This window comes from Lepidochelys kempii, chromosome 1 (assembly GCF_965140285.1).
Source record: "Lepidochelys kempii isolate rLepKem1 chromosome 1, rLepKem1.hap1, whole genome shotgun sequence".
Classification (NCBI taxonomy): Eukaryota; Metazoa; Chordata; order Testudines; family Cheloniidae; genus Lepidochelys; species Lepidochelys kempii.
This window is the reverse complement of record NC_136380.1, coordinates 311,573,713-311,596,062: the sequence shown is the minus strand read 5'-3', so window position 1 is coordinate 311,596,062 and position 22,350 is coordinate 311,573,713. Positions and strand designations below refer to the sequence as shown.

Genomic DNA, 22,350 nt, shown 5'->3' with positions numbered 1-22,350 from the left:
CCCCATTAGCACCATGATGCATGCATTGGCAGGGCCCATGCTTTCAGAGAAATCTGTGTCCATGTCCTGATCACTCACGTGACCGCGCGAACGTCGCCTCCTCGCCCGGCATCGCTCTGCCAGGTTCTGGTGCTGCATATACTGCTGGATAATGCGTGTGATGTTTAATGTGCTCCTAATTGTCAAAGTGAGCTGAGCGTCCTCCATGCTTGCTCTGGTATGGCGTCCGCACAGAAAAAAGGCGCGGAACGATTGTCTGACTTTGCTGTGACGGAGGGAGGGGCAACTGACGACATGGCTTACAGCGTTGGCTTACAGGGAATTAAAATCAACAAAAGGGGTGGCTTTACATCAAGGAGTATTTCAGGCAGGACTTCACGGAGGGTTCCAACAAGAAATGGTGCACCTAAGTAATTGTTCTTATTGGAACGAGCAGGTTGATCTGGCTTCTGATTGATACATGGCTAGATTTACTTCACTGCACCTTCTCTGTGATTGACTGCAGTGTGACCTAGAGGAATGAGTCCTCTAGATGGGGGAGAGGGGAAACAAATGAGTACAAAACAAATCTGGTCTATTTCTTGTTTTGATCCACTCCATCTATCTTTTACATCTTTGGCTGGCAGCAGACGGTGCAGAAGGACTGCAAGCCATCCACATTTCATGGCTGCTCGGCAGAAGATGGTACAATAGGACTGCTAGCCATCCTCATCTCTTGCCTGCCCGGCAGAAGATGGTACAATAGGACTGCTAGCAATCCGTATCGCCTGCCTGCTCACCGTAAGATGGTTCAATAGGACTGACTGCAGGACTCAAGAGAATGACCTGGTCAAGTAACTTCTAATGTAGTCCCTGCATGCATGTGTGGCCAGGAGCACCTCGGACATGACGATGACTGCTACCAGTCCTATTGTACCGTCTGCTGCCACAAGGCAAGGGGTTGCTGCTGTTGTGTAGCAATGCAGTACCACGTCTGCCAGCACCCAGGAGACATACGGTGACGGTTACCTGAGCGGGCTCCATGCTTGCCGTGGTATGGCGTCTGCATAGGTAAGTCAAGAAAAAAAGGCACGAAACAATTGTCTGCTGCTGCTTTCACGGAGGGAGGGAGGGAACGGGGGCCTGACGATATGTACCCAGAACCACCCGCAACAATGTTTTAGCACCATCAGGCATTGGGATCTCAACCCAGAATTCCAATGGGCAGCGGAGACTGCGGGAACTGTGGGATAGCTACCCACAGTGCAACACTCCGGAAGTCGACACTTGCCTTGGTACTGTGGAAGCACTCTGCTGAGTTAATGCACTTAGAGCATTTTCTGTGGGGACACACACACTCAAATATATAAAACCGATTTCTAAAAAAACGACTTCTATAAATTCGACCTAATTTCGTAGTGTAGACATACCCTAAGAGTGTACAGACAGGTTTTGGCAGTTTAACAACAGTTTAAATTAATATCTTAGACTATTAAAAAACAAGCAAACAAAAACCCTCTCAAACTTTCCTAAGTAGGCAAGGCTTTCAACCAGGTGCAGGAATCCCACAAATCCAGAGGGAAGAGAGACAATTTCCAAGAAATGGAGGAGAAAGGATGAAGGAGAACAGAGAAGACGGAAGACAAGAAAAAAGGAGAAGTAGCAGATAACTGTTTACATATGAGACAGCACAGTAATTTCAATATATTCAATACTGCTCTAATTTAGATCAGTTGGAGCCAAAAGAAATTCCTTCAGCCCATCCTATAATTTTTGAACTTCTTCCATTTGAAGAAGTATGGAGGGAAGGCTTGGCATGGCAGGGACTTCCCAGTGACAAATAAAATAAGAATGTATTTATTGGAAAAAAGATGACATGTTTTGACCTGAAACATCTAAAAAAGAACATTGTCATCTTAGACACTTGTCTGCTTTTCACCCGCACTGATGTTTTAACTGTAAGATTACTATATTTGAAAAAGATTGGAGGAAAAAAATCATCATTTTCAGTTTAATTTGTGCATTGGACAGCTCTTCATATAGTCAGATTCACTACATCCTTGTATTGTCAAGTAAATTTTTCCTGTTTTTCACACAGCAAGAGAGCACAGAGAAGATTATTAGTTCAAACGTATAAGAGTCATCGAAAAGTCACAAGAATTGAAAGAGATGCAGTGGCAGGTGTAGAAAATAGTTTTAACTTTATTTTTTAAATAGACTGAGTTAAGTTTGCTTGATTACTTTAATAATGTGTTCTTCACTATGTAGGACTGTTTTCATAAAAGTGAACATATTTCTGTTGGTTTCTTGAAATAACTGACCAGAGTGCATATTCAAAAGAAGTCTCAATAAAGATTGTTAAAAAGAATAGTCCATCCTATTATATCACACAACAAAAATGACAGCTGTGATCAATTATTCTAACTGCAGCCATTTTCACCATGCTCACTAAATATTACACACACACACACACACACTCCATGCTAAAATATTTGGTTTTAATAGTTACTTCCTCTTTTGTATAATTCAAACAAGAACACTTACCTTTATGGTGACATTTCCTTTTGTTATTTTTCTCATATTGAAGCCTACTGTAGGAATCATATCTTCTGTGAACTGCCCTGACTAACCAAAAAAAGAAAAGTTATAATTAATATAACTAATTAAGAATACATTCATCATTTGTAATCTAAATAATCTCATTTTCACAACATAAATTGAGAATTATGTAAATTATTTAAAATAATATGAACCAATCCTTTGATTAACACACTGTCCTGCCAGTGTGAGAAAACTGACTCATGTCTGGCCTCTTGTTCCTAGATTGATTATCCTAAGTAGTCAAAGAAATTCTCAACACACTTCATCTGGTTCCTTTAGCTAAACTGGGGGCAGCACTGTTGGATTACTATGAGGCCTTGACAACACTAAAGGATATTTCTCCTAAAGTTCCTCACCAGTGCTACCATAGGTTCAGCTCCACCAAAGGTAACAATGGTGAAAGTGGGTGGTGCTGCAGGGAATAACTGATATTTTGAGTAGCTTGGTGTTGGAAGCACCACCTCCCCTCAGGTTCTTATTCCTGCAATAAGTGGAGCTGAGTGAGTGATAATTTGGGAAATTTTAGGAAAATACTCTCTCATACACAAAGTTAAGGGAAGTCCTGTCCAGTGCCTCACAGTTGAAATGAGCATTGCTACAATAAAGGAACTTAGGGTTTTTTTAAAGCGTACTTTACCATAGTACCAAAGCGCTAAAATAGACCATGAGAGAGGAGGAGGTCAAAAATGAGAACCTAAGTAAAGGACTCATTATGCCCTCTCCACCCATCACCTCCAAAAATGTACCTTTAATAAATATAGTCGGCATTTTCTCCCACTAACAACTTTACACTGGAGCTATTTTCTATGCCATTTGACAACTAACTGATTCCCAGTGTTATCACTGGTCATACCAGACTTGCTGCATCTTTCCCCTTCATTAACTGGGGTTAAGAGGATAAGATTCCATCGCTCTATCCTTTATCTACCAACTATGGTAAACCAGTGTTAATCTAGGGCTTAAAAAGTCACAAAACTTCCAATAAAGATCTGTTACTCTCACTTGATGATTTTTTTAATGTTCTCTACCTTTCAGATTAAAACAACTCCTATTAGTTAGTTCTTTGGTTTGTTCAGGGTATATTGTTCCCAGGACAACAAACTTCTCTATAGGCAGTCTTATGGATAAATTTTCTCCCGTGCTTTGCCCCCATCCTTTGTTTCTATATGTCCCCTCTCTTGTTCTTTGCTTCATTCACTTTCTATAAATGCCTCCACATGCAAACATCATCATCAAACACAATTGTATCTGTGCTCCTATATAAAACCACATGCCTAGCAGCAACAGAAGCAGAAATTTGGAATGCCAATAAAATCAGACAAAGCCTAGCTAGTTTCAATCTTCTGGTAAAGACGTTGGTCTAATTTGTTCAATATTATATGCTGAATAATTATTTTATGCTGAACTGACTTTCAAAACGAGAAACCAGAAGAAATGTGATTATTCTTCAAACAGTGGAATCTTGGGGAAAAAACTAGAAAGTTATGCCAGGAATCCATTAAAAGCCATGAATTTGGTTAATCCTAAGAAAGGAAGTCTTCCATTTTTATTAGCAAAGTATACATCAGACATATTAAAAAGGAAGACATATGTAATAAAATAAAAGCCATAACAGCCCTGGTTTGGAGATACAATGTATATATTGGCTTCCACAAACAGTTAATGTTTCCTATCTAGATATCTGGTTTCATCTTTCTGAGATATTTCTATTATGGCAGAAAAGAAACAGTTACAAGCTAGACATTATTTTTATAGTTCTCTTCTCCATAAACAATCTTGGACTTTCTAGCTGAAAGACTGGGAGGGGTGGGGGTGGAGACGGAGGAGAATTACCAATTGTTGCCCAATCAGCATATAAAGAAAAGGAGTACTTGTGGCACCTTAGAGACTCACAAATATATTTGGGCATAAGCTTTCATGAGCTACAGTTTAGTTTCTTATCAAGGAATCTGTTGATAAGATTATTTGTTTCAAGAACTATAAGGAGCCTTGAAGTGAAAAAAATAAGTCTGATAATTATTCAGGGGTGTGCAGTCAGACATCCTTATTCTATCATATTTCAATAAAACAAACGACAATCTGAAGGAGACAAAAGACTTGATGCTTGAGGGTTTTGAAATGAATTTTTCATAGCTTGCAAAGCCAGAAGTGACTATTGTGATCATCTAGTCTGAGTGCCTGTGTTTTACATGCTTACAAATTTATAAATGCTTTGGCATACTGAATTAAATAGTTCCAAATAGTGAGTTAACTATAAAAAGAAAAGGAGTACTTGTGGCATCTTTGAGACTAACAAATTTATCTGAGCATAAGCTCTAGCTCACAAAAGCTTATGCTCAAATAAATTTGTTAGTCTCGAAGGTGCCACAAGTTCTCCTTTTCTTTTTGCGAATACAGACTAACACGGCTGCTACTCTGAAACCCGAGTTAACTACATGGACTATTTTCATGAACAGTCACTCTTACCATTAACAATGGCCCAGATTCTGCTCTGTTATACAGGCTCGAATCCCAAATAACTCCTTTACATACAGTGGAATTTGTCTGGATTTACACTGGTAGAACAGGGCAAAATCTTGTCCAAGCTCTTCAGGGCAAGGACTGTCTCACAATATGTTTGTACATGGCTTAGCACAGTGGGACCCTGACAAGGATCTCAAGCTACTGCAATACAAACAACATCCTATCCCTGTGTTTTATGGTCCACCACAGTTTGAGTTTAATACACTCAGTCCTTTGTCATGATGGTTTCTCTATTCCCACTCAACCTGTCCCCTCCCCCTGCCCACACACTTCCAATCCCCTCAGGTCTATTGTATTCAAGAATAATCCACTGTGAACCACTTATCATGGACTGTTTACTTCAGAACTGGTTCCCAAACAACCCTTCTCTATCATGATACCTTATCTCCAACTTGAAGGACACAATACATGTTCTTTTCCATAGCTGCAATCTGTGCCCTCCCCCAAATCAGAAAATATGGTTAAAAGTGATTCATCTCATAACATTCTTCTTAGACTGCATCTGTGCTGGCAGAAATTAGACACGTCATTTTTCAGTAGTGCATCTCCACTGATTATAGTAATGGCAGAAACTGTAGCACTGTAGCTCACGAAAGCTCATGCTCAAATAAATTGGTTAGTCTCTAAGGTGCCACAAGTCCTCCTTTTCTTTTTGCGAATACAGACTAACACGGCTGTTCCTCTGAAACCTGTCAGTACCACTATATTGTCTAGCCCATTTTGTACGACCATATTGTCTAGCACATTCTGAGTAGAATTACGTAACATGACAACAAGAAGTTGAGGGTCCTGTCTGTGCTCCACTTCCAACATTGCTACCACTGGTTGAGCTGTGACGTGATGACTTACAGCCACAGAGTTTGCTAATGTAAATGCAGCCCAAGACCAAAAGGTGTTATTTCTTAGCTAACTTGTTCTCCTCTAACCTACAGCAGAAGGTTTAGAGTTTGTGCCAGTCCCAGTGTACCTGCACAGAGCACCATAAACACACTGCTAGTGGGAAGCGAACTCCTTGTAAATCATTAAGCGCTAACACCCGCACTTATTATTACACTGGTGCTGTTGTCTTATCGTAAGACTATTTCCATTTTTGCAATGGTTGCAAGCGGCAAGATGATTTATTGTTTGCCAAGCAAGAACTCCCCAGGGCACAGCAAGCCCTTGCGAGCAGAACAAGACTAGATTAACAGCAGCACCGCTGAGGCCCATATCATCAGATCACCTGAATACCAGATATGTTAGCAAACTGCCTTTTACAATCTGAACTGCAGACGTCCTTTTCTGTTTGCTGATTGATGGTCTTCCCCACAACATACCCTCCCAGTGGCCCCACTGCTAGCCTCACTCTCCAACACCTGCATGCTTCTCTTCATCCTTTCATCTTTTTCCTCTTTATCCTGCTTCCTTCCTCCTCTGATCTCACCCCCGCTGCCATTTCCCTTCATCGCACCTTGGTCCCCATATTATAAAGTAAAACAAGAAACAAATGTGGACTGAAGTTGTGTGCTTATCACCACCCCAATCACTTGCTTATATGTTGTATCTCTTCCTCACATGCTTCCTCTGTTTTCTGTCTTCTTAAACTGCCATCTTTTCAGGGTAGGGACTGACTCATCAAGTGTCTATATGGATGATACCGCAACATAAGTTAGTACTAACTGTCAAGGCTGATTCCCCACTCTGGCACTTTGAGTGCAGAAGGTGGGGGCCCACAAGGATTCTAAATATTAATACTGGCCACTCCACGCTGGTATTGATCTCCCAAGTTTCCAGCTTTTCTCTGACCTTGGATGGGTAGATGTTGCCACCACCCAAGTGCAGAACCCTTTTGAGAACCTAGGAAGGCGCACTTGGGAATTCCTTCCTGTGGGGGTACCCTCAAGCCCTTTCACCTACCCTCTGGGGAAGAGCTGAGAAAGAAAACAAAGGAAATCAGCTGTTGCCAACAGCTAATTAAACACCATATGCACAAACCTCTTAGGACATACAAAAAAAGCCAAACCTGGTCTTAAAAAAGGTAAATTTTATTAAAAACAAAAAGAAAGAAAATATATCTGGAACTTAGGCTATTGCTAGAATTAAAAAGAGCAAATATAATAATTAAGCATCAAGAATGGTTTTCTTAAGGTCCAGCTTAAAGATTACAAGCAAAACAAAAGCATTTGGGGTTAGCACAGAGGAGTCCACGAGCCAATAAAAAAATAAAAGAAATAACTCTAATCGCGTCTTCCTAGACATTCCCATATCTGGGGTTCAGATAAGTAGTTCTAGATATGATCTGATGATTTTCCATACCTGGCTTAAAGCTTCTTATAGCATTGCTGCTATTTGTCTCCTCTCTCCAGAGAAAAGGACAGACAGACAAAGGGAAAGTTTTTTCCCCAATTTTAAAAAGTTCTAGCCCTCCCATTGGCTCTTTTGGTCAGGTGCCCACTCACTTTCTTTTACCTAGGCCTGCAGTCAGACTTTTTAAACCATTTACAGATAAAGCAAGTAGAGAACAGCTACCAAGAGGGATTCTATAGCTAACTGGCTGGCTGCGTGTCCACAAAAGGGAGCTACCCCCCTTTCATTTATCACAGTAACAATGACAGGCAAAATAGAGACAATGGGATCCATTAGGAAGCCCAAAGGAAAGATTAACTTTGAGTAACAATAGATAAATAGACAGACAGACAGACAAGATAGTTTAGCTGATCAGTACATATTGACAGGTAGGGCTGGTCGACATTTTCCATCAGAAAATGCTGATTTGATGGAATCAAAGTGTTCCATGCGAATGTGTCAAGTCCATTGAAACTTTCGAAAGAAATCAGGCAGAAAGGAGTTGACCAGCCAGGTTGCCAAAGTGCCCTCAAAGCTGCACAGCAGCCTATTAAGCGCTGCGCAGGCGCTCAGGGCTGCGGCGGGCTCTCCCCGCCAGCCCCAACCCAGCACAGCCCCAGACCTGCAGTGGCCAGGGGAAGAGACGTCCCTCCCCTAGCCCTGGCCTAGACCTGCCACAGCCAGGGGAAAGGAGCCTATCCTGCAGCCCCACCACAGGTGGTGCTGCAGGGAGAGAGAACTGGGAGGAGTCCTCTCTCCCCACTGTAGCCCTGAGGCAGCCTGCACCCCAAACTCCTCATTCCTGGGCCCACCCCAGAGCTTGCACCCCCAGCTGGAGCCCTCACTCCCACTCCCCCCCCACACCTCAACCCTCCGCCCCAGCCCTGAACCTGCCATCCTTGGCTCCACCCCAGAGTCCTCACCCCCCCACACATCCCAACCCTCTGCCCCAGCCCTGAGCCCCCTACCACACCCTGAACCCCTCAGCCCCACCCCCACATATGAATTTTGTTATGTGCACCAATATGGAGGTGATGTGTCACACATCACCTTTGTACTGGTGCACATAACAAAATTCATTCCGCACACATGTGGGAAAAATTAAGAGGGAAACTGGTCAGCTCCTCAGATCGCTACCTGCTGGCCAGCTTGCCTATTACCTAGTTCCTTGGCTGCCATGACATAGTAGTAAAAATCTTTCAATCTTTATATTCCATTACAATCAACAAGACTTTTATGCATTGTTATAAAAGTCAAAACTAAATGTTTGGACACAGTCAAAATGTCATTTGAATTCTTCCAAAATGAACTTACAGAATTTTGCTCCAATGAACATTTTGAAAAATTGTTACATTCCTATTCTACATAGATTTTGGAATTTCCTACAAAATAAGTATTCCATGTTCCAAACAGCTCTAATATTCAATGTGTACTTTTTGGCATCAGGGAAGCAAATCTTTAGGAAGGACTTGGATGTGAAGAGTGGTGGTTTGACAAACTGATATGGAGTGGGCCTTCTAAGCACAGGGACAGAATGGAAAAGGGCATGTAAGTGGAAATGAGAAGAGGAGATGAACAGGACATTAAGGGCAGCATCGTGTGAGGAGGACACAATAATACTGCAGATCAGACACACAAGCTGATGTAAACCTATTGAAAGTAAGGTGAAAAAAGTTTAAAACTTGATGTGATGGATGAGTGTGAGTCACTGAAGGGATTCAGTGAAGGTGGTGATAAAGTCTCAGTGACAGACTAGAACATTATTTTATCAGGTGAATTTTGGCTAGATAGGCGGTGTTGCTGTGATGATTTATATAAAACAAACACTATTTTATTGTAGAAAAAGTGACTTTGTATAATGTACAAATATCCTTTGCCTAGGGGATTCAGAGTGAGATAGATGAACCCGATAATCAAAAAGCTATTTTCTCATCTCTAACCTACTTTAAACTCACATCTGTTGTTGGTGTGATATTAAAGCAGTTGCAAAATGATCACTGTCCCAGGGTTCTTCCCATCCCCCACTCACTACAGAGATCTTATGACAGGATGAGGACTTCACCACAAGCAATAACCCTCTCTCCTGAGGGCATGGGGAGGTGAGCAGGAGGGAAGAGCAATGCCAGGCATTCAGCTACAAGGCACTAGAAATCCTAACAAATTTTCTAGCTACCATCTGCTTTCCAGCCTCAAATACAAGCCATGTTCCCCCATATACTACTACAGGGGTTCTCAACCTTTTTCCTTCTGGGGCCCCCCTCACCCAACAGGCTATAAAAACTTCACTGGCCCAGCTGTGCCACAACTGTTTTTCTGCATATAAAGGCTAGGGCCGGCATTAGAGAATAGCAAGGAGGGCAACTGCCTGGGGCCCCACACTACAGGGGAAACCGTAAAGCTAAGTTGCTCAGACTTCAGCTTCAGCCTGGGGCAGTGGGACTTGGGGCCCCGAGCTGCAATACCCTGTGGCAGGGCTTCGGCTTTCTGTCCTGGGCCGCAGCAAGTCTAATGCCAGCCATGCTTGGCAGACCACCTGAAACCTGCTTGCAGCCTCCCCCCTCTCCCCCACAGGGGATCGCAGACCCCAAACCACAGTACTACTACACACCGTCCCAAGGGCTCACTCCCGGGGGGGGGGGGGGGGGGGTGAACCAACCACAGGCAAGGTTCATCCAGCAGGCAGGGCTAGGGGCCTGCTGCATCCAAACCCAGGGACAGACCGCCTCCATTTCCCCTAAAGAGAGACAATCCCAGACACGGCCCTCTGGCAGCAGATAGGGTCCCCCTGCCCCCTTAAAGAGAGACACCCCAGTGACAGCGTACCAGACACAGCCTTCCCCCCCCCACCTCCTTAAAGAGACACACCACCCCCACCCGAGACACCGCCCCCCACCCATCCAGACACAGATCTCCCCCGCCTGCCCTACAGACACTCTCCCATCTCATTAAAGGCACAGCCACAAGACAGAGCCCCCCCCCCCAACCCGCCGGAGGGCCAGCGCCATGGCCCCCTTCTCCCGGAGACCGACAACCACGCCGCGGGGAGGCCGGGGCCGGGGCCGTACCGCCAGCACGGTGAGCAGGGTGGTCTTGCCCGAGTACTGCAGCCCCACCAGGGTGAGCTCCATCTCCTCCTTCCAGAACAGCGAGCGCAGCCACTCCAGCAGCCGGGCCACCAGCGCCAGCATCCCGGCCAGCGCCCCCGTCCCGCCTCCCAACTCCGGCGGCTCCGGTCGCTGCGGCGGCTGCGCTGGGGACAGCAGCGGAGTCGGAGCAGCTGAGCGGGCAGACGCACGTGATCCCAGCCACCGCCCTTCTCCCCAGGCTGCCGCTGGCTGAGTCGCCGCAGACTGGGAGGGGCTCGGGACGGCGCGGCCGGGCGGGTCTCCGCGGCACGTGGGCTGCGGGAAAGGGGGGGGGGGGGATGAGCCTGGGGGTGATAGGCTGGGTCTCTGCGGGGTGTCATTGAGGGGCGGTGGAGGGGTCACGTGAGGGGCGGGGAATCACATGAGGGCTGGCAGGGTGGGTCCTGGGGGGAGGGGGTCATTGAGCGGTGGGATTACATGAGGGGGTCAGAGGGCGGGTGTTACTGCGGGGGTCATATGAGGGGTGATAGGGTGGGCCCCTTCAAGGTAGGGTTGCCCAGTTTGGCTGGCCCTATTCCTGGAGGTTTCATCACATGACATAATCATTAATTAAAAATTAGTCTTTAACTCCTGGAGACTCCAGAACAATCCTGAAGGGTTGGCAACCCTACTTCAAGGGGAAAAGAAAAGGAGGACTTGTGGCAAGTTAGAGACTAACCAATTTATTTGAGCATAAGCTTTCGTATGCAGCCGATGAAGTGAGCTGTAGCTCACGGAAGCTTATGCTCGAATAAATTGGTTAGTCTCTAAGGTGCCACAAGTACTCCTCTTCTTTTTGCGAATACAGACTAACAGGGCTGTTACTCTGAAACCTACTTCAAGGGTTTTATTACTGAAGGGCAGGTGGCGGGATGGAGGTGTGGTCACATAAGGAGCGAAAGAGTGGATCCTTATGGGGTGGGCCCTGACAAAGAGTGGGGATCATGTGGGGGGCCATAGGGTGGGTCATCACAAGGGGGCCACCGAGGGGTAGGGGAATCGTGAGGGTTGACAAGGTGGGTCTTCATGGAGGGTCACTGGCGGGGCAAGGCACTGGCTCTGTATATGGGTGTTGTGCAGCAGAAGCAAATTAGTTCTTGGGGTCTTATGGCACTAGCCTAGTTCTTGGGAGAATCAAGGGTCAGTTCCCCACTCTGCCATTGACTTCCTGTGTGACCTTAAGCAAGTCACTTAACCCCTCTGTGCCTCAGTTTCCCATCTGTACAATGGGGATTGTAGACCTGCCTTGCCTCACAAAATAGTGGGAGAATCAATACATTAACATTGTAAAGCACTCCGATATTACAGTGATAGGGGCCAGAGAAGTACCTAAGATAGACAAGACTGGTACAGTGTGGGGGAGGAGGATGTGATGTGACAGGTGATGGCCGGGGGTCCATGCTGGAGGCATTGTCTTTAGGTTTGGGCAGAGGTGAAAGTAAGCCAGTATGCCTCGGTACAACAGCCGGTGCGCCGTACTGGGGTGGACTGGCTTCCCCAGGCACAATTTAAAGGGCCTACAGCTCCGAGCAGCAGTTGGAGCCCCCGGCCCTTTAAATTGCTGCCAGAGCCTTGGGGTAGCGGCGGTGGGGCTGGAAGGCGATTTAAAGGGCCTGGGGCAGTAGCGGCAGCCGAGCCCTGGGCCCTTTAAATCGTCCCCGGAGCCCCGCCGCCGCTTTCCCAGCACTCCTGCAGGCTCCAGGGACGATTTAAAGGGTCCGGGGCGGTAGTGGCGGCCGGAGCCCCGTCCCCGGAGCCCTGCTGCCAGAGCCCTGGGGAAGCGGCGGCGGGGCTCCGGGGACGATTTAAAGGGCCCAGGGCTCCGGCCGCTGTTACCGCCCTGGGCCCTTTAAACTGCTGCCAGAGCCCCTGGCTGCTACCGTTACCCCGGGGAGGGGGAAGGAGGCACTTGCTGCTACAGGGTGGGCCGGGGCTGCCTCTGATCTCCCCCAACACCACCCCTTCTGCCCAAGGCCCTGCCCCTTCCGGGGGCCAGAGCCGGTCCCAGCCCAGCCCCATACTGGTAAGTCCCTAGACTTACTTTCACCCCTGGGTTTGGGGGTCAGTCTACAGTTGGAATACCTCTCCCCTCTGTCAATCTCCTATAGCCAGCTGAATGCCTTTTCCCATACTACCCCTTACGTAGAGAACAGTTGTTCAATTCTGGTCACAAGGCCCTATCCTCTCATTCAGATTCTTTTCTGAGACTCAAGTTTTGGTGATACCCATTTGAAGTGACATGCTAGCCTGTGGTTAACTAGATGTTTTTGCCTACGGAGTGGATTTTCACTATCACAAGGAACTTCCTTTTGTTTGCAACTGATAAGGAAGCACACTAATACTCACCATGCTATTTTGACTCATAGTATTGCACAAAACCTTATATTTCCCTTATATATATATACAAGACATATCGCACACTGAATCTGGGTGCATATGTTAACCTGAAATTATTTGTTAATGTTGCGGAAGTTATAATTAAAGTTCTGCATTATACAGAGGGAGATTACTGAGTTGTGTGTCATTTCCTCGCTTGTTAGAAGCAGAAGAAAATTCCTTTTGAAATGCATCTGTTGCTGACAGTAGAAACATTGTGTGGCATTATGATATGGTTGAAATGTCCCATAATTTGGAATTTCCTTGCTTTTTAGGGTTTGGGGATATGTCACAAATTCTTGATTATGTTTATTACCATAATGCATAGGGGACGACAACAAAAAACAAGGTGGACAGTGCCTAGAACAATGGGAAACAAAGTAGTAGACAGGTTTCAGAGTAGCAGCCGTGTTAGTCTGTATTCGCAAAAAGAAAAGGAGGACTTGTGGCACCTTAGAGACTAACAAATTTATTTGAGCATAAGCTTTCGTGAGCTACAGCTCACTTCATCAGATGCATTCAATGGAAAATACAGTGGGGAGATTTATATACATAGAGAACATGAAACAATGGGTGTTACCATACACACTGTAACGAGAGTGATCACTTAAGGTGAGCTATTACCAGCAGGAGAGCGGGGGTGGGGGTGAGGGGTGAGGGGGAATCTTTTGTAGTGATAATCAAGTTGGGCCATTTCCAGCAGTTGACAAGAACGTCTGAGGAACAGAAGGGGAAATAGTTTTACTTTGTGTAATGACCCATACACTCCCAGTCTCTATTCAAGCCTAAGTTAATTGTATCCAGTTTGCAAAATTAATTCCAATTCAGCAGTCTCTCGTTGGAGTCTGTTTTTGAAGGTTTTTTTGTTGAAGAATTGCAACATTTAGGTCTGTAATTGAGTGACCAAAGAGACTGAAGTATTCTCCAACTGGTTTTTGAATGTTATAAACTTTGTCGTCTGATTTGTGTCCATTTATTCTTTTACGTAGAGACTGTCCAGTCTGACCAACGTACATGGCAGAGGGGCATTGCTGGCACATGATGGCATATATCACATTGGTGGATGTGCAGGTGAACGAGCCTCTGATAGCGTGGCTGATGTGATTAGGCCCTATGATGGTGTCCCCTGAATAGATATGTGGACACAGTTGGCAACAGGCTTTGTTGCAAGGATAGGTTCGTGGGTTAGTGGTTCTGTTGTGTGGTGTGTGGTTGCTGGTGAGTATTTGCTTCAGGTTGGGGGGCTGTCTGTAAGCAAGGACTGGCCTGTCTCCCAAGATCTGTGAGAGTGATGGGTCGTCCTTCAGGATAGGTTGTAGATCCTTGATGATGCTTTGGAGAGGTTTTAGTTGGGGGCTGAAGGTGATGGCTAGTGGTGTTCTATTATTTTCTTCGTTGGGCATGTCCTGTAGTAGGTGACTTCTGGGTACTCTTCTGGCTCTGTCAATCTGTTTCTTCACTTCAGCAGGTGGGTATTGTACTTGTAAGAATGCTTGATAGAGATCTTGTAGGTGTTTGTCTTTGTCTGAGGGGTTGGACCAAATGCGGCTGTATTGTAGAGCTTGGCTGTAGACAATGGATCATGTGGTGTGGTCTGGATGAAAGCTGGAGGCATGTAGGTAGGAATAGCGGTCAGTAGGTTTCCGATATAGGGTGGTGTTTATGTGACCATCGCTTATTAGCACCATAGTGTCCAGGAAGTGGATTTCTTGTGTGGACTGGTCCAGGCTGAGGTTGATCGTAGGATGGAAATTGTTGAAATCACGGTGGAATTCCTCAAGGGCTTCTTTTCCATGGGTCCAGATGATGAAGATGTCATCAATGTAGCACAAGTAGAGTAGGGACATTAGGAGACAAGAGCTGAGGAAGCGTTGTTCTAAGTCAGCCATAAAAATGTTGGCATACTGTGGGGCCATGCAGGTACCCATAGCAGTGCTGCTGATTTGAAGGTATACATTGTCCCCAAATGTGAAATAGTTATGGGTGAGGACAAAGTGACAAAGTTCAGCCACCAGGTTTGCCATGACATTATCGGGGATACTGTTCCTGACGGGTTGTAGTCCATCTTTGTGTGGAATGTTGGTGTAGAGGGCTTCTACATCCATAGTGGCCAGGATGGTGTTTTCAGGAAGATCACCAATGGATTGTAACATTCAAAAACCAGTTGGAGAACACTTCAATCTCTTTGGTCACTTGATTACAGACCTAAAAGTTGCAATTCTTCAACAAAAAAACTTCAAAAACAGACTCCAACGAGAGACTGCTGAATTGGAATTAATTTGCAAACTGGATACAATTAACTTAGGCTTGAATAGAGACTGGGAGTGTATGGGTCATTACACAAAGTAAAACTATTTCCCCTTGTTTATTCCCCCCACCCACCCGCCACTGTTCCTCAGATATTCTTGTCCACTGCTGGAAATGGCCCACCTTGATTATCAGTACAAAAGGTTCCCCCCGCTCTCCTGCTGGTAATAGCTCACCTTAAGTGATCACTCTCATTACAGTGTGTATGGTAACAGCCATTGTTTCATGTTCTCTATGTATACAAATCTCCCCACTGTATTTTCCATTGAATGCATCTGATGAAGTGAGCTGTAGCTCACGAAAGCTTATGCTCAAATAAATTTGTTAGTCTCTAAGGTGCCACAGGTACTCCTTTTCTTTTTGAAAGTAGTAGACAGTCTTCACCCTGCAGAGCTTAATATCTAAACAGACAAAATAGGGAAAGAGGATATAGCATGCAAGCAGAGTGAACAGCATAATGGCCTGCAAATGTCATGTTGTAATTGTTCCATGAGTTTTCTTTAAAAAAACAGTGTTAAAGATGGAATTTAGTTAGGGGGTAACTAAGCTAAATGGAGAGAGGACATTTAAGGGAGGTGGATGAGGGTATGAAAGGCAAGTATGATGTGAAGCTGTGGTGAGGAGATGGAGAGCAGTGGCACGAGGTGTTGGGAGGGAAACAAACAGCCAGTCATATATGGCAGAAAATGTCCTGTCAAAATTGGAGAAAAACTCTGATGGGATCAGTTTTAAATGATCGCTGCTAATACCTTTTCAACAAAGTTTTGTTGATAGAATTTTTATTATAAAATGTAGTCACCTGACCTTTCTTGCTGTAAAAGCCAAATTCTTTAGTTTTTAGTTGGCAGGCAGTCAAACAAAGTATTGCATGTAATACTGGAAGAATACACCTCTCTGTAGCTGCAACTCAGAAGAACACTGTTCTTGTGGTTTGAGGTACTGGACTGGGAATCAGAAGATCTGCATTCAATATCTGGTGTGACTTTGGGAAGGTCAATCTCTCTGTGACTTAGCTGCCTATCAGTAAAATTATACTTCCTTTCTCCTACCCTTTGCCCATCTTGTCTATTTAGATTGTAAACTGTCCTGGGCAGGGATTTATGTGCCTGTACAGCACCTACCACAGTTGGGTCCTCTAAGCACTCTTAAGATTTAGCTGGCTTATTATTTTTAATATACTCTGTTGTAATAATTGGCCCTACAGATTTAACCTAATTGTGAGTTCAACTGTTAAGATCACACTTGGTGAACAAGAAGAGTATGGAACCAGAGATCAGTGAACGAAAATTGGTGTGTTGGAAAGTAAGCCTAATAGGTGGACAAGATAATGAGAGAACAGACTAGTCTACCCATCATTGCACTTTTGGGGTCCTCAGAAAGAGATTTGGGGAAGCTGGCTACTGTGACGCTGGCTGCAAGATGAGAGGAGGGGAAGGAGCAAGTTTCATCATTATGAAATTCACCTTCACCATTCATCATTCATTCACCTTCACCATTTCCTGGGACCTAGGGCCTTCTTCATCCTAATGCTGATAGATGTCCGGGCCAGAGAAAGAGGGACCCAGGCACCACCAGCTCTGGCTAAATCCCAAACACCACCTGCACTTCATCTCCCTTTCCACCATGTGTTCTTTCCTTCTCCACCTTTATTTCTTTTCTTTCCTACCTCTCTCTTTTTTCCATCTGTTTAGTAAGTCTGGCTTGGCCAGGCAAGACTGCATATTTTGCAACACTGCTGTAAGCCTATGACCAGAAAGAGGAAGCTAAAAGCAGTGCCCTAAGCAGTCCAATACTCATGTCAAGGTTGCCAGGTCTCAGAGTGGCTGATAAGACCATGGGCTTGTTTCTCTTCCCTACCGGGGAGATCAAGACTGCTGTATTCGATGCAGCGAGTGTTGATTTATCGGGTCTAGTGAAGACCAGCTAAATCAATGGCAGAGCACTCTCTGGTCGACTCCGGTACTCCAGCTCCCCAAGAAGAGTAAGGTAAGTCAACTGGAGAGTGTCTCCCATTGACACAGTGCAGTGAAGGGGTAAGTCGACCTAAGCTACGTCAACTCCAGCTATGTTATTCATATTGCTGGAGTAGTGTAACTTTTAGGGCATGTCTACGCTACAAAGTTAAGTCAATTTTATGTAAGTTGACATTAAGCCTCCGATTTAAGTAAGTCGATCTTGCGTGTCTCCACTGTGCATATTGTATCGGCGGAGAGCATCCTCACTAGCAGGGCTTGCATCAACGCACAGAGCTCTACACAGTGCTTGTAGCCAAGGGGAATTTTGGGTTGGGCTTGCAATGCCTCATGGGACCAAAACATTTGTACAGGTGGTTATGGGAACATGGCGTTAGCCTTCCATGATGCATTTACCTCCCTCCCTCCATGAAATCAATGGCAAAGAAACCAAGCCCTTTTTGCACTTTTTTTCCTAAGCCTGGGTTCCCCACACAGACACCATAGCATGGCAAGCATGGACCCTGCTCAGCTGTACACTGTTGTTGTGAGCATTACAAACACCTCACACCTTATCCTGTAGTATTTACTCAGCCAAAGCAGGAGCCACCGCGCAGAACAATGGGATGCCACACAACAGCCCTGCTGGAAGCCATGGACCGGAGCAATTCGCAGATGCTGGCGACAGACATGCATCACCTTGACTTGGTGGAGCACCGCTTCTGGGCCTGGGAAACAAGCAGTGACTGGTGGGATTGCATAGTTATGGAGCTATGGGATGATGAGCAGTGGCTGCAGAACTTTCGAATGCATAAGGCCACTTTCATGGAACTGTGTGAAGAGTTTTCCCCAGTCCTGAAGTGCAGCAATAGTAAAATGAGAGCTGCTCTGACAGTTGAGAAGCTAGTGGCGATAGCTCTGTGGAAATTTGCAATGCCAGACTGCTACTGGTCAGTGGGGAATCAATTCAGAGTGGGTAAATTTACCGTGAGATCTGCTGTGATCCAAGTTGCCAGGGCAATCTATAGACTTCTGCTAAGAAGGGTATTGACTCTGGGGAACGTGCAGGACATAGTGGATGGTTTTGTTGTGATGGGGTTCCCTAACTGCGGTGGGGCTATAGACGGATATCTTGGCACCAGACCACCTTGCCAAAGAGTACATAAATCAAAAGGGGTATTTCTTAATCATGTTGCAAGCGCTGGTGAATCACAGGGGCCATTTCACCGACATCAACGTGGTATGGTCGGAAAAGGTGCATGACACACGTATCTTTAGGAACTCCAGTCTGTTCAGAAAGCTGAAAGCAGGGACTTTTTTCCAGACTGCAAAAAAAAAAACATTGGTGATGTTGAAATGCCAATCATGATCCTGGGAGACCCAGCCTACACCTTGCTCCTATGGCTCATGAAGCCATACACAGGCAGCCTGGACAGCAGTAAGGAGCGGTTCGACCATAGACTGAGCAAGTACAGATTGGTGGTGGAATGTGCCTTTGGACATTTAAAAGGCTGCTGGTGTTGTTTGCTTACTAGGTTCAACCTCAGTGAATGCAATCTCCCCATTGTTGTCGCTACCTGCTGTGTGCTCCATAATATCTGTGAAACAAAGGGAGAAAAGTTTCCTGCAGGGTGTGGGGTTGAGGCAGACCACTTGGCAGCCAATTTTGAGCAGCCAGCCACCAGAGCAATCAGAAGAGCACATTGAGGGGCTCTGTGTCTCCGTGAGGCTTTGAAAACTAGTTTCAGCAATGACCCACAGTAATGTTACGCTTATGTGTGTTGATCAGACTTTATCAACAACAGTTCTAGCTCATTTCAACTAACTTCCTCGCTCTCATCACCCCCCTTAAAAAGGGACAGCTATTACCATAGATAATACAATTTAAAGACAGTCAGATTGGTGAAGGGGGACCTTCTTTTTAAAAACTCTCTACAGCTAAAGGAAAAAAGAACAAGTGATGTTAAAATGAAAGCCTTACTTAATACCTTAGATTTCCAATGCTTTAACTATTTTTCATTCTTTTTTGTATCTTTAATAAAGGGTTAAAGAGATGTTTAATGGTGTACTTGCCATGGTACTAAGCAGGCTGAGGTCTCTGTACAACAAACCCCAAACCTTGTTAAAAACTGTTTAATGTTGGACAGTTTCAAGGTCATGTTAACATCTTTAACTCTTTGGGCCCTTTATTCCAGCTAAAAAAATACAACATGCCATTCCAGAGACATAGTTGGAAATATAAAAATGTTTAAGAGGAATGTATACGTACCCTTTGAATAAGATAATTTTTGAACAATAATGATGATGACATAAAATGTATATGTGGTAAGTGAGATTGGACCTACACCAAAACCCCATATCCAACCACTACTAAACTTCAAGGATAGCAGGGAGTTCAGAATCCCCATCTTTGTAACACCCTCACTTCAGGGGGGAGAAGCGGATTGTAATCTGAATCCAAATTTGCAACAAAGCCCAATGCCAACTCTGTCCATATATTTATTCAAGTGACACCATCACAGGACCTAATCACATTAGCCACGCCATCAGGGGCTCATTCACCTGCACATCTACCAATGTGTTTTATGCCATCATGTGCCAGCAATGCCCCTCTGCCATGTACATTGGCCAAACTGGACCAGTCTCTACGCAAAAGAATAAATGGACACAAATCTGACATCAGGAATCATAACATTCAAAGACCAATAGAAGAATGCTTCAACCTCTCTGGCCACTCAATAAAAGATTTAAGGGTGGCAATTTTGCAACAGAAAAGCTTCAAAAACAGACTCCAAAGAGAAACTGCTGAGCTTGAATTAATATGAAAACTAGATACCATTAACTTGGGTTTGAATAGAGACTGGGAGTGGCTGGGTCATTACACATATTGAATTTATTTCCCTAAGTTAAGTATCCTCACACCTTCTTGTCAACTGTCTAAATGGGCCATCTTGATTATCACTACAAAAGTTTTTTTCTCCTGCTGATAATAGCTCATCTTAATTAATTAGCTTCTTACAGTTTGTAGGGCAGCTTCCACCTTCTCTGTATCTATCTATCTATCTATCTATCTATCTATCTATCTATCTATCTATCTATCTATCTATCTATCTATCTATCTATCTTCTTACTATATGTTCCATTCTATGCATCCGATGAAGTGGGCTGTAGCCCATGAAAGCTTATGCTCTAATAAATTTGTTAGTCTCCAAGGTGCCACAAGTACTCCTGTTCTTTTTGTGGATACAGACTAACACGACTGCTACTCTGAAACCTGGTATTGCATAGACTTTTTATCCTGTACTATATTATTATTGGCTCATAGCAATAAACCTGACAGACATTGGTTATTTGATCTCTTGAGTATATTTCATAATGAACCTAAGTGTGGTCAAGCAACTGACTACACAATTTATCAACACCCTGTAACATACTGTTAGTGTTTATGTGCATCATTGGTGCCCTCTGCTGGATGGAACGTCAGAAACTCTTTAGTGTTTTTCTTCTTTATAAATTTGTCTCTTGCTCTAGTGGCTAGAGGACTGAAAAGGATATAAGAGCAGATATGACATGCTAAAGCAGATTATCTTTTAACTCAAGAAGTCTGTTTTGGAAGCTTAAGTTTTATGGGTTTTGTGCATTATGAATGCAGCTTCATTCACTGAGACTATGCTTGGGATAGAGGGTGCTTCAACCTAATTAGGCCTGTGCCCCTCCTTACTGGTCAAGCCTTGCAGTGAGGTACTAGGTCCTTTGTTAGTGATATTAACAGTGTCCTCCTTATAAAACTACAGGATGCCACCAGCCTTCCATTAAGTGAGAGATTATTGGTCCCCTGTTCAATAAACCATCTCTTGACACTTAACAGCCTTCCCAACTATCTCCCCATCTCTAACTGTCCTTAGCCTGAGGGAACAGTGAATGTAGTGAGGCTATTAATACTGTTAATGAATTGTATTTTGTTTGTCACTGCTGCACTTAGGGCACTGTCAAACAAACATTGTATTATCATAGCAGTAGGATCCGTAGTCATGGACCAGGGTGCCACTGTGCTAGGTAGTGTACAAACACAGAAAAAAGACAGTTCTTTTCCCAAAGACCTTACAATTTAAGACAAGAGACAACAGATGGATACAGATAGATGGAGGAGTACAAGAGAATGGTAACATTATTGGTCAGCTTGATAGGCAGTAATCTCAGCACACCAGCAGCCTAACCATTGTGAAGTTTTTTCATAGGCATCTTGGCAAAGAAGAGTTTTATGGAGGGATTTGAAAGGAGAATAATGCATTTGTTTTGAGGAGACTTATGAGGAGTTTCTCCTAGCTCTGAAGAGCACCATGGGAGAAAGTACGAAGGTGCATGTGTAGAAATTTAAACAAGTGAACAATGGAGGCTGGTATCATGGGCCAGTTGAGGTAGTCACTGACCTCTCAATAGTGAGAGATAACGTGTGGGATGGGTTTAGGCAGTGAAAGACCTTGAAAATGTAAGATGAGGTTATGTTTAATGTGATAGAGAAGGGGGAACTAATGGAAAAATGCAAAGAGAGCAGTGATACGGTCAAAACAACAGGCTAGGGAAATGATCTTTGCAATCAGAATGGATATGAATGGGGCAAGATTGCATTTGCAAGGCTAGAAAAAAGAATGTTGCCATAATCAAGATGTGAGATGAGAACCTGGATAAGAGCTTTAGGTGTGTAGATGAATAGAATAAAGCTGTATCTTAGGGCATGGTTACACTTGCAGATGTAGAGCGCTTTGAGTTAAACCTGCCTTCAGTGAGCGCAGTAGGGAAAGCTCTTCAGTCTGTCCACAGGCGTGGCCACATTTGCAGCACTTGCAGCGGCATTGGGAGCAGTGCATTATGGGCAGCTATCCCACAGAGCATCTCTTCCCATTCTGGCTCTGTGGCTTGTGGGAAGGAGGCAGGGAGTGCGGGGCATTCTGGGTCCTGTCCCAACGCTCGCATCGGTTTGCATCCCAGCAATCCCTGTGCTTCCATCCACATTTGGCACCATCTTTCAACGTTTTTTGTACTGCATGCTCTGTCTTCCCTTTCGGTCTGCAGGAATGGAGCCCAAACTGCTGAGGAGGGTGCTGATGAGTCTCGCCAGCATGTCACATTTGGCAGTCAAGTTATTCCTTATGATCCAAAGT

The 22,350-nt window shown here is 44.7% G+C and overlaps 1 protein-coding gene across 3 annotated transcripts in view; it reads right to left on the bottom strand.

Annotated features, from left to right (window-relative positions):
* The window catches only part of LOC140905265 (ADP-ribosylation factor-like protein 8B), a 52,353-nt gene extending 41,562 nt beyond the window's left edge, over window positions 1-10,791 (bottom strand). The window contains exons 1-2 of one of the 3 annotated variants that reach the window (XM_073328234.2): window positions 10,494-10,791; window positions 2,524-2,604 (exon numbers count right to left, since the gene is read on the bottom strand). In XM_073328234.2, coding sequence (XP_073184335.1) covers window positions 2,524-2,604; window positions 10,494-10,616 — 204 coding nt within the window. In that variant the 5' untranslated portion in view covers window positions 10,617-10,791. The remainder of the gene's footprint in view (window positions 1-2,523; window positions 2,605-10,493) is intronic. The other 2 variants (XM_073328237.2, XM_073328236.2) reach the window with 2 other exon arrangements.
* Between the last annotated feature and the right edge of the window lie 11,559 nt (window positions 10,792-22,350).